Below are 12,719 nucleotides of genomic sequence, written 5' to 3' on the forward strand. Positions count from 1 at the left end.
CTAGGCAGCATGCTAGTGCTTGCACCACTCGCTTGCACAATTTCTCAGAAGAACCAGGTCAGTTCTTTTTCAGGGTTTATTTTTTGACTAACATGGTGTAATGTTTGAGGAAGGCTTGCGCAAATGCTGAGTGAGACTCAGCATTTGAGTCTCACTCAAATGCTGAAAAAAAAAATAATAAAAAAATAATAATAAAACGTTTTTCTCTCATTGTTACTATGTTCATTTCATATCAAAAAGGTAAAGCCTGAATAAGCAGATTTGTAGAAATATATATTTTATTCTACTTAATTTGTGAATGTAATTACATTTTATTTAAATAATTTAAATATATTTTAAATATATTAATATAAACATTATAAATATATATTTCATTTGGCTGTATTATTATCTTAATTCAATAAATATTTGTTTTAAAAAAATAGATGTAAATATTTATAAAAATAATTTAATATAAGTATTTATACATACATAAATTAATTTATAATTAATTTATTTATTGTACTAATTTAATTTATCTTTATTTATCTTTATATTAGTGCTGTCAAATTGATTAATCTCAATTAATCGCATCTAACATAAAAGTGTATATGCATATATATATATATACACACACACACACACACACATATATATATATACATATATATATATATATATATATATATATATATAATATTATACAAACTTTTATGTTAGATGCGATTAATCGAGATTAATCAATTATGACAGCATATACTGTATATATATATATATATATATATATATATATATATATATATATATATATATATATATATATATATATATGCATTGGGAATATTTAAGTGAGGCACATGAGTGCAAAAGAAGAGTTACTATTTCATTTAACTGGTTGATGTAATAGGCCTATACATTGCTACATTGTTAAATACTCATATTAAATATATTAACATAAACAGAATAAAAAAATGTATACAGTAATTGACTGTTTTTGTCATGTGCAACATTAAATAAATACATAAACAAACATTGTTTTGTTATTTTAATAAATTTGTTATAAAAAAATATGTTCAGTCACTTGACTGCATTCGTCATGTGAAACATCAAAAAAAAAAAGTATTTATTTATTTATTGTACTAATGTAATGTCTATTGTGAATATATCCCAAAAGATATTACATATATGCATATAATATATAAAGAATATTACATATCAATAGACAAACAAACAGTTACAATATATTAAAACACCATTGTCTGACTGTCAAGCTCAGTACATAATTTCAACCGTCATTTTCTGTGAGGGAGTTTTCTGTTTAAGCAGCTAGCACACGTTTCGGTTATGTTTTCACACAGTGGATCGGGAACAAGATTTTGCAATTTTCAAGTCAGTTTGTGAAGCCTAGGGCACTGGGACAAATCCACACATGCAGTGAAATGTGATTGGAAGCCTGGGCTGCTTAAAAACACACAGACCTGTCCCCCTCTCTCTCTCTCTCTCTCTCTCTCTCTCTCTCTTCTAAAGCGCTTTCGTCAGCAGGGGGGGGTTGCTTCTGAGACACATGTGGGATGTGGAGCTGTGACAGGATCACAAAGAGTGCCATTCAGCCCAGAAAGGCTCTGAAAACAGCAGCTCTCTTCCATCTGTGGCCTTATTTCCTCTCCCTTCACTGCACCTCACACAAAACACAGAAAACCTCAAAGATTACACAACCACACTGTGTTTCTCAAGAGGAAAAGGCATCAGGATCCATGTTTTGTTGAGGTCCCCAAATCCCCCTCCCTGGGCCACTTTTCATGAGTTTTGCACACAGTGGTGTCCGGTGATTTTTAAAGCATTAAAGGAACACATTCTGAGGTTTTGTAGTACAAGCATTTCAATATTTTAGATTATAGACTATTATATAACATAAAATTAACCTAACATGAAAAGTAAGTGGCTTAGTGATTTTGGCCTATATGGCACATTAAAGGTCTTGAGCTTCTCAACTTTATTCAGCAATGAAAATCATACAATAATGTAAACTATTAATGTAGTAATTTTAACAATTTGTTTATTCATTCACTCAATCATTAACTAATTAATTCATTTGAATTTGTATATTTACCTGGAAATTTAATGCAATAAAAAGGTCTGAAAATTTGCTAATTTACTGAAATTTAGCTTGAAAAAGAAAATACAACAGCTCATATATTTAGTTTGTCCAACTCCAAAAGTGTCAACAATTCATTTTTGTAATATAAATGTATTTATTTGTTTAAATGTTTATTGTTTTAATTTAAATTAAATTGTGTATTTAACTTGAATATTTATTGCTAAATGAATAAATTAATTTTACACATAACAAGCTCAAGCTACCAATACTGGGGAAGTTTTTGAAAAAGCATGGTAAGTTTTGTGGTTACTGTCCTTTTACTACACAAATCACAGTAAAACTAAAGTTACTGTGGTAAAGCATGGTAAGTGTTAAGATTATTGTGCTTTTACTATATAATAACACTGTCGAACTACACTGGTAGTTACTACTGAGAGTGTGTTGGAAAACAACAAAATCACACCAATGGGGTTGAATATAAATCCAACAGATCATATGATATCATGTTGGCCTCCTGAGGATGTTGACCAGCCTTTTCTGAAGGCTAAGCACTTCCTCTGAATGACCATTTCCTGAAAATAATTTTTTAAGAGTTTCACGTCCTACTTTGTGTTAATTTTTCCCTGCATTTTCTTTCAAATATTTGAATGCAGTGCATTTTTGAAAGTGTTATTAGACGGATAATTTAGACCGATATCTGTGATTAAAGGAATCCTTGTGCAGAGCGAGAGAGAATGTTCAAACTGACCTCCAAAGAACCTTGGAAACATCCTGTTCAGTCGGAGTTACTCAATCCGCTGTGTAGGGGGATTTTTCTTTCTTTTTTTAAATTCGCCTCTGTTTTGTAAGCCCTCGAACATGTTCTTAAATTGTTGTCTTTATAGCATAAATGTTTTTCCCCTGGCTCTCAAACGACGGCAGCTGAAATAATTGGTGAGTTTCCAAAAACATCAGAAAGTGAAAAATGTCTGTCCCCCCTTGTTATTTATTTAACACCCTAATAAAAAATTATGGAATATCCAAACTTGTTTATGGGAAAGAATAGTTTTGTTGTGAGAATGATCCTTTCAGAAATCTCAATTGGAAATCACGTGATTTACACATTCTCTCAATTTACTGATCCTATAGCAGTATATATATGTACAGTTGTGGTCAGAATTATTGGCACCCCTGGTAAATATGATCAAAAATGGCTGTAAAAAATAAATCTGCATTGTTTATCCTTTTGATCTTTCATTCAAAAAATTTGCAAAAACTGCCTCTGCTAGAAATCTTATAATGGGCCGTGGTTGGATCTTCCATCAGGACAACGATCCAAAACAAACATCAAAATCAACACAAAAATGTGTCACTGAGCACAAAATGAAGCTTCTGCCATGACCGTCCCAGTTCCCTAATCTGAACTCTATAGAAAATGAGTGGGCTGAACTGAAGAGAAGAAGCACCAACATGAACTTGTGAATCTGAAGGATCTGCATCTGGAGAGATTCTGTAAGGAGGAATTGTCTCTGATCTCTTGTTAGTTATTCTCCAAACTCATCAGACATTATAGAAGAAAACTCAGAGCTGTTATCTTGGCAAAAGGAGGTTGGAAAAAGTATTTAATAACAGGGAGCCAATAATTATGGCCAGCGTGTTTTGGAGAAAAGCATTTATTTCATAATGTGATTTATTCCCCACTTTTAATTATTTTACTTCAATGAAAGGTTAGATTTTTGCTAATTATTTTGAATGAAAGATCAAAAGGATAAACAATGCAAATTTATTTTTTACAGCCATTTTTTATCATATTTACCAGGGGTGCCAAAAATTCTGACCACAACTGTAATATAATACAGATACTCCTCCGATCTTCTATAATCTTCTAGCCTTTGGAACAAAGACCTGAAGACTTGATTTGAAAGCCTCTTGAGCTTTGGAATGGTGTGTGTGTGTGTGTGTGTGTGTGTGTGTGTGTGTCTCGTGTGGGTGTGTGTGCACTTCCTCTTTTATGATGCACTGGATCTGCTTAAAGTAGGAAATGAAGCAAGCAGCAAAGGGAAGTGAAACTGACCAATTGTGACATTAGTGAAAACTTTTTTTTTTTTTCTCTTTTGCTGTCGTAAGGTCCCGCCCACTGTCTAAATTTGTATACTGTTGCAGTTCAGACCTTCCTGGGGGAACTTATGAACATTATTAAACATCTAGTAAAAATATATTCAAGGGATATCAGCTGAGCTCTCTTTATCTAAAGACATCTAAAAGGCCTCATGCACCTGATGATGGGGAATGCCTAAACATAAGTGATTATAGTCCAACCAATATTTAAATCTACATTATAATTACTTTTCTTTTAATGTGAACTTTTCTATTTCAATATGTTTGCTATTTCAGCTGACTGACGGCTTCCTGTCATGAGGAAGGTGATCTGGATTTCACCAAGTACAACATGTTCCTGGATCAACATCTTTGTCAACCATCAACCAATCAGATTTAGGGGACAAGTTTACAGTTTATGTCAAGTTTAGGCTTACAACCAGGGTTAGGTGCATCAGTGTTATCCACATTTATTGATAGGATTTTAGGGATAAGTTATGGGTAGGAGTAGGTTAGGGCTAGGGCTACATTTTCTGACAGGAATGTTGTTCCAGGATCAACAAAATATGTTGATCCAGGAACATATCTTACTTGGCAAAATCATGATTAAACAGTACTGTTTCGGCCATAGAAGATGAAATATAATAGACTACACTACAGTATATGATAGAACACTGTTACAAACTATTTACTATGATATGATGAGCATTGAGCACTTTAACATTAGAGAATGTACAATGTTTGTATACATAGGTGCTTTTATATGACTATACTGACCTCTGGTGGTTATTTGGTTGTATATATCTGAAAAGTAGAAGTATTTAAAGTTTTCAAAGGTTCAACCATGCATTCTATTTTACTTTCTAGTGGAGCAGAAAAGATGATGTAGCCTATAGTAATAACATGACACCTTTCACTGAGAAAATGGCTGATGGTGACTGAAATTATCAGTCGCTAACATTCTTCCTAACATCCTTTTTATCTAATCTTATTCTGTCAGCTACTGTGTAAAAGTTTGGGGTCAGTAAGATTTTTTTTTTTTTTTTTCAGCAAGGACACATTATATATCTATATCTATATCTATATCTATATCTATATCTATATATATATAATGAGCATTGAGCACTTTAACATTATATATATATATATATATATATATACACTCACCTAAAGGATTATTAGGAACACCTGTTCAATTTCTCATTAATGCAATTATCTAATCAACCAATCACATGGCAGTTGCTTCAATGCATTTAGGGGTGTGGTCCTGGTCAAGACAATCTCCTGAACTCCAAACTGAATGTCAGAATGGGAAAGAAAGGTGATTTAAGCAATTTTGAGCGTGGCATGGTTGTTGGTTCCAGACGGGCCGGTCTGAGTATTTCACAATCTGCTCAGTTACTGGGATTTTCACCCACAACCATTTCTAGGGTTTACAAAGAATGGTGTGAAAAGGGAAAAACATCCAGTATGCGGCAGTCCTGGGGGCGAAAATGCCTTGTTGATGCTAGAGGTCAGAGGAGAATGGGCCGACTGATTCAAGCTGATAGAAGAGTAACTTTGACTGAAATAACCACTCGTTACAACCGAGGTATGCAGCAAAGCATTTGTGAAGCCACAACACGCACAACCTTGAGGCGGATGGGCTACAACAGCAGAAGACCCCACCGGGTACCACTCATCTCCACTACAAATATGAAAAAGAGGCTACAATTTGCACGAGCTCACCAAAATTGGACAGTTGAAGACTGGAAAAATGTTGCCTGGTCTGATGAGTCTCGATTTCTGTTGAGACATTCAGATGGTAGAGTCAGAATTTGGCGTAAACAGAATGAGAACATGGATCCATCATGCCTTGTTACCACTGTGCAGGCTGGTGGTGGTGGTGTAATGGTGTGGGGGATGTTTTCTTGGCACACTTTAGCCCCCTTAGTGCCAATTGGGCATCGTTTAAATGCCACGGCCTACCTGAGCATTGTTTCTGACCATGTCCATCCCTTTATGACCACCATGTACCCATCCTCTGATGGCTACTTCCAGCAGGATAATGCACCATGTCACAAAGCTCGAATCATTTCATATTGGTTTCTTGAACATGACAATGAGTTCACTGTACTAAAATGGCCCCCACAGTCACCAGATCTCAACCCAACAGAGCATCTTTGGGATGTGGTGGAACGGGAGCTTCGTGCCCTGGATGTGCATCCCACAAATCTCCATCAACTGCAAGATGCTATCCTATCAATATGGGCCAACATTTCTAAAAGAATGCTTTCAGCACCTTGTTGAATCAATGCCATGTAGAATTAAGGCAGTTCTGAAGGCGAAAGGGGGTCAAACACAGTATTGTGTTCCTAATAATCCTTTAGGTGAGTGTATATATTATGCAGCATAAAACTGTTTTCAACATTGATAATAAAAAAAATGTTACCTGAGCACGAAATTAGCAAATTACAAATGATTACAAAGTAAATTTATGTTATTTAAAACATATTTAAAAAATACATAAAATAAAATTCTGTATTTTTAATGATGTGCATTAGAGACTTCGTTCAAAACCTTCTGAACGAGAGTGTATACATAGTATCATTTAGGACAGAAAGTCAAACCAATTTTTTGCTGTCTAATTCAAAATGTATTAAAAGCGATTTTATGGCTTTTAACCAATACATTTATCACTTCATCAAATTGCAAACATGGGGAAATAAATATGCAAAAATCTAACTATTTTGCCAGATAAACTATAAAACTACAATATATAAAACACATGTGACAACTTGTCCCAACCTTTAGGTTCTCTCTTTTAATGTTGCTGAATCTTGTTTAATGTATCCCAGTGTGGTTTTAGTGGTTTATAGAGTTTAGTGGTTTTGTGTCTTCTTATTTAACCAACTTAAAGAGATAGTTCAACCAAAAATGAACGTTCTGTCATCATTTACTCACCCACAAGTTGTTACAAACCTGTATTTGTTTCATTCTTCTGTTGAACACGAAAGATATTTTAAAGAATGTTGGTATCTGGACAGTTGACGGCACCCATTGACTTCCATAGTAGGAAAAAAAAATACTATGGAAGTCAAAGGGTGTCGTCAACTGTCTGGTTTATAATATCTTCTTTTGAGTTCAACAGAAGAAAGAAACTCATACAGGTTTGGAACGGCATGAAGGTGAGTAAATGATGATAGAATTTTCATTTTTGGGTAAACTATCTCTTTAAAGGCCAAAAATGATAGGCCAATCTTTTTTTTTTTTTTTAAACCCATCTAATTTAAAAAAGTTTTGAAGTAGTCCAACATATAATAGATATGCAATAAGGCTTTTTACTTAAAACCTTGTAGAGTCACATATATCATCTGAACATAGAGCTATTTCAGTCAAATGATTCCTTTGCATAAGAATGTTTCATTCCAAAAACTTGCAAGTGTTTCTTTCCCTGCCCCATTGTCTTACAGTAGCCAGGTTGAGTTCCCCACCCCCAGCTCCCAGCGCACTCCTTTCCGCTCACAGATTCCATTCTACACAAGAGCCTGGAGAGCATATGTTTGAGCCACAGTCCCAGTGAATGTGGCCATCTGCTCAGGATTCCATATGATCCGGGCCCTGTGTGAGAATGCGCCTGGCTTTGTAAAAACTCACTAGGCGATGTGGGAGAATCTTCCCCACACACAATAGAGAACAGTAAGACAGTTTTAACCCTTTCCCTGGTTCGCCTCTCTCAAAGGACGCCTCCCCGAACCATTGTCCTCCCTGACAAGTGAATAGTGAACAGAATCAGTTTCTTGTTACTTAACTGTCAAAAGCTTTGGTGGGATTCAGTTTCAACTCTTCATAACACCATTAGGACCTTCCTTCACGCTGAAGCTAAATGGACAAAGTGGGAGAAATGAAGAAAAAGTAAACATGTAACTTCAAAGTAGAGCCACAGGTTATTCCGGAAAAAAAACAACTTTAAAACAATGATAAATACTGTTTTGCGGCAAATAACTCTATATTTGTCACCACCAACTACTTAACTCATGGAGGGATAGGCAAATTGGGGGTAAACCAGATAAGACAAAGGGCTTCTCATTTCCATACTAGATGTGATCTGCTCACACCTCCCCCCAACCACAAGCCACAATAAATGAAGAATGAACAAACTCACAGCGCTGATAAGGAGATGCTAGCCTGCAGTCAAAGCGCAATTTAGCAAATCAAGTCATAACTCACATCCACGGATGAACTACAGTAGGCAATATTTGAAGTGGATCAAAACCTTTCATCAAAGTTTTATATGAATTTTGAACAATATCTTTGATGAACTTTTTTGATCCACTTCAAATGTTGACTACTGTACTATCGCATGTTGCTTCTGAAAATCCTAACATGCTAAATGTTAGAAACTAAAACCTAGACGTCATTACGTTCTCTTTAGGTTTTATACGATTATTTAAAAAAAACATGATTGAAGTCAGTCATTTTGGAGCTTATTCACTAAAGGGGTAGTTGAAAAAAAATGGTCATTTACTCACCCTCATGTTGTTCCAAATCTCTATGAGTTTGTCTTCTACTGAACAAAAGATATTTTGAAGAATGTTGGAAACCAGACAGTTGACAGGTTTTCAAAATATCTTCTGTGTTCAACAGAAGGAACTCACTCATACAGGTTTGGAACAACATGAGAGTGAGTAAATGACAACGATTCTCATTTTTGAATGAACTATCCCTTTAAAGTTTAATTTTTGTAGGCAGTCATTTGTTTTTTTTGGGGGGGGGGGGTCACTCAAATCAGTAAAAAAAAAAAAAGTTATTCAAAGCCTGTATGTGTATATATATATATATATATATCTCTCTATCTTACTTCTGTGTAACAAGAGATTAGATTGAGAAATGTCTTTCACCCTGGTCTATTGTTTGTACCTCAAAATCTCATGTCCCAGAGAAGAAAATCATACAAGTTTGGAATTATACAAATAGTTTTGTTTACAAAACCCTTATTTTATTTTGCGTGAACCATCCATTGAAGTTGGTGAAAAGAAACACCTCAAGAGTCAATATTCATCAACAGGGTTTATTTTCAGTACAAAATAATAGGGGCAGCAGGGAGAAGAAATCAATATATTAAACTTAATACAAACGTCATCAAAAACATGTTTTCTATAAATACAATAAAATAAATATAAAAAAAAAGAAATTAAGTTACTTGAAACTCTCCATCATGTAACACAAAGCCAGCAGGTGCATTACAGACAATCAGATGCAAAACATGGACCAATCAGAACCAGCTATTAAAAAAAAAAAAAAAAAAGCCACTAAAGGCTCATACTGTAATAAATTGGTTTGCCTAAACTCACAATATCAACAGCTACAAAACCAAAAACTATGACACAGGCAACTCATTCCAAGTAAAGCTCCAACTGTGCACTTCCTGAGGATGGATGCTCAGAAACATAAGGCAAGTAGGTCTGGGAACGAACCAAATGCCAATCTATTTAAAAAAAAGAAAAAAAAAAGAAAAAAAAAAAGGGAGCCGGAAGAACTCAAAATGATATTGCAGACTAACATCAATTAATAAAAATCAATTCTAACTTCAGAAACAGTCGGTTTATGATAGTACACAAACTGTGGAGTAACAAGACAAAAAAAAAATAATAGTTTGGCCTCTAGTTAGAAAGAGTACAATGAATCTCTCAAATATTGAAAATGACCTTCAAGACCTGGTCATAACCTCTCTTTGGCTATTTCGGTACAACAGTTTCGTAAATAGCTGATTGCTAAATGCATCTTAAAAGTTAACCGCTGCATATGTTACTAAACATCTCGATGCAAGAACTTTGCAGGTTGTAGAGTTAAATCTTGTCCCCACTTGTCTTTTCAGTCATCAAAAATAAAACATGGCGAAGCGCTCCACTTAAAAGCACATGAAACCCCACTTTAACGAATCATTTCAACATTCAGTACCTTCAAACAGTGCGTTTCACTCAGAGCTTAACTAAAAATGTCAAGTATCAGCCATATAATACATCAGGTATACCACAGTATACAGTTCAGTCCCCGTGAGTAGTGACAGTCTACAGGAAGAAGCTTGTGCTAGAGTTGCCCTGTTCATTGTAGACGGCGTCATCCGGAACTGAAAGCTGGCTGAAGATGGGAAGCCTGCGCCCGTTGGCATCCGGCCCGAAGGAGGATTCGGACCCGCTCATGCTGCTGGATGAGCTGCAGCTGCCCCCCTCGTGGTCTGAGAGAGAGGTGTGGGATAGACTCCGGAGGCCTAGGGAAGCTCCACTGGTAGGACTCTGCTGTAAGCAGCCTTCGGGCTGGGAGGAAGCGAGCAGGGTGGGCGACAACGTGGGCGTCAGTCCCGAGTGAGAGTACCCGGAGTCAGGAGAGGGAAGAAACTGAGGGTGCAACTCTCGAGCCTGGTCCAGAAGGGTGTTGGGGTCTATATCGGGGAAGGCCAAGGAGAGAAGGTCGGACATGGCGCTTGACGGAGTCGAAACGGAAGGCGCACGCAGGAACGAGGAAGGAGCCAGAGGGGCTTCGAGAGGTTGGGGAGTTGTGGGAAACCCAGCGAAGCTGAAGCTCTGCTTGAGCAGGGGAGGCCGTTGGACAGTTGGGTTGGAGGTCTGGGTTCGGGATTGGGATTGTGCGTAATCGTCTTCGGCGTTGTGAACGAAATGGCAGCGGATACCGTAGGGGCAGAAGCCAATCGAGTGGAAAGTGCGGCAGGGTTCGGTCTTATATTTCGGGTGACGGTTGAGGTCTCGCAGTTCGTCAGGGCCGTGCGCGAACTGACACTTGCTGCCATATTTACACAGACCCCTTTCGGCAAACGTGCGGCACAACTCGGTCTTGTAGCGTGATGAGGTGGATGTGATCGAAGATGTAGAGTTGGAGAGGGAAACGGCACCTGACGTGACTGAAGATTGCTTTAAATGGCTGGGTTCGGCAGAAGACCAACCCAGACTTCCAGTGTTGCCCTCCACCATGCTAACGGAGCGCTCCGACCAGAAGGGCATCTTGCCCCACTTCGGCTGAGATGATACTTTCTGGGTGCCCCAGTAATTTGTGTTCATGCTTCCACTCTCAATGCTGTCAATAGAAAGTCCTGAACCAGTGGAGGAAAGTGTGCAGGGACTGTCAGGGTTCCTATATCCCACAGCAGCTGCCTGTGCGGAGGTCTTCATCGGCTCTCGAAGATCAAGATTTAAAAGGTGCTGCAAGTAGAAGAACAAGAGGGTTATACATCTTTAAGCAGATGACAGTCTGAGAGTTTAATTTAAAACCGCAAATATTTTTGTTAACAGCACATGCAGTGAATGGAATAATGGGGAGTCGGATTCGTTGTTGTGCTTTCAAAAGAACCGATTAAAAAACGAATCGTAGCATCATCGATTGGTTTCGAACACTCCAACATACATATGCACGCACATTCTGTCGTAAATTTTAAATAATAAAAAAAAATTATCATCAATTTCATGTGCATCAATTCAGCTGTTACAACTAATATTAAATTTTATCAACAGGTTCAACTGAGTCGACTCAAAACGATTCGCATCGGAGATTACAATTCGCAGGGTTTCAATGAATGCAGCAAGAAGAAAACTGCGATTTCAAGTCTGAAAGCATAGTTTGCGCTGTATTAACACATGCTTTTAAATTAAGATTCAGGTAAACGCGAACCAAGAAAAAAAAAAACTTTTCAGCGGCAAGTTTTTTTTTTCTCTCCAGCTCCGCCAATCAAGTTGTTTACGTTTGAAAAATAAAAATAAAAATCAAATATTTTTGCACTAACTCTCAACAATTCGACAAACATTTGGCGCTTTCATCACGTTATGTTCTAGATTCATACATGCAAAACCAGCACAACATGACTATAATGTCTTATTGGAATAAAACGGCGCAGACTCGTGGCCCACGTTCCCTCCCTGGCAGAGAAGTTGCTAGCAACTTGGATGTCATTAAATTGCTTCGATCAGTTATCTTGAACCTTACTGAAAACGTTTGCATTAGGCTTTATACGTTTCCTGCAGAATGCATTCAGATGCATGGAAAACAACCCGCACTATAAACGTGATTCAAGCCTATTAGCTACGTGATGTTTCCCACAACAATCACACTGTCGTTATTAGTTCATAAACGCCAGATCTACCTTGCACAGGACATCATCCAGGTCAATAAACTGATTGAGCGCGTAGGATGGCATAGTCCTGACGAAGACTTTATTTGATGATTCCTCCGTGATCCCACGCAACTCCCTCGTAGTTTTCATGAACTTCACGCGTTCGACTCAGCACGTGTTTTTAAGGCTGTTGTACGGCGACCACACCTCCGCGTTTTCTTTGCTCCGCCCACTACACACGGAACTCCACAAAGCCCGCGGATGAGTTGTTTGTGTTTTTTGTGTGATACTTATAGCTGTTGTTGTTAGTAGTAGGCTAACAAGTAAACCAGCTATTGGGGCAAATTGTCACAAAAACTATCCTTGTGTAAACCCACGCTGACATTGTGAATATATATTAAATATTAAATATACTATTAATATAATATTAAATATACCATTATATTTACATTTGGAATAATTACA

General features: G+C 36.9%; 1 protein-coding gene across 1 annotated transcript; it reads right to left on the reverse strand.

The window, feature by feature from the left end:
• Positions 1-9,189: 9,189 nt before the first annotated feature.
• On the reverse strand, positions 9,190-12,444 carry LOC311091520 (mRNA decay activator protein ZFP36L1). The gene is made up of 2 exons (XM_084127479.1): positions 12,285-12,444; positions 9,190-11,349 (listed from the first exon to the last, which is right to left on the reverse strand). The coding sequence occupies exons 1-2, from the start codon at positions 12,402-12,404 to the stop codon at positions 10,204-10,206; spliced, it is 1,266 nt and encodes a 421-aa protein (XP_083983605.1). The 5' UTR covers positions 12,405-12,444; the 3' UTR covers positions 9,190-10,203.
• Between the last annotated feature and the right edge of the window lie 275 nt (positions 12,445-12,719).

The sequence above is a fragment of the Abramis brama genome (genome assembly GCF_963993115.1).
Source record: "Abramis brama genome assembly, chromosome: 10".
Taxonomy (NCBI): Eukaryota; Metazoa; Chordata; class Actinopteri; order Cypriniformes; family Leuciscidae; genus Abramis; species Abramis brama.

Excerpts from the sequence above, each read along its gene's own strand:
- LOC311091520 (XM_084127479.1), bottom strand. The coding sequence starts at position 12,404 with ATGAAAACTACGAGGGAGTTGCGTGGGATCACGGAGGAATCATCAAAT. Across the intron at positions 11,350-12,284 it reads TGGATGATGTCCTGTGCAAG|CACCTTTTAAATCTTGATCT; the intron begins GTAGATCTGGCG and ends TTCTACTTGCAG.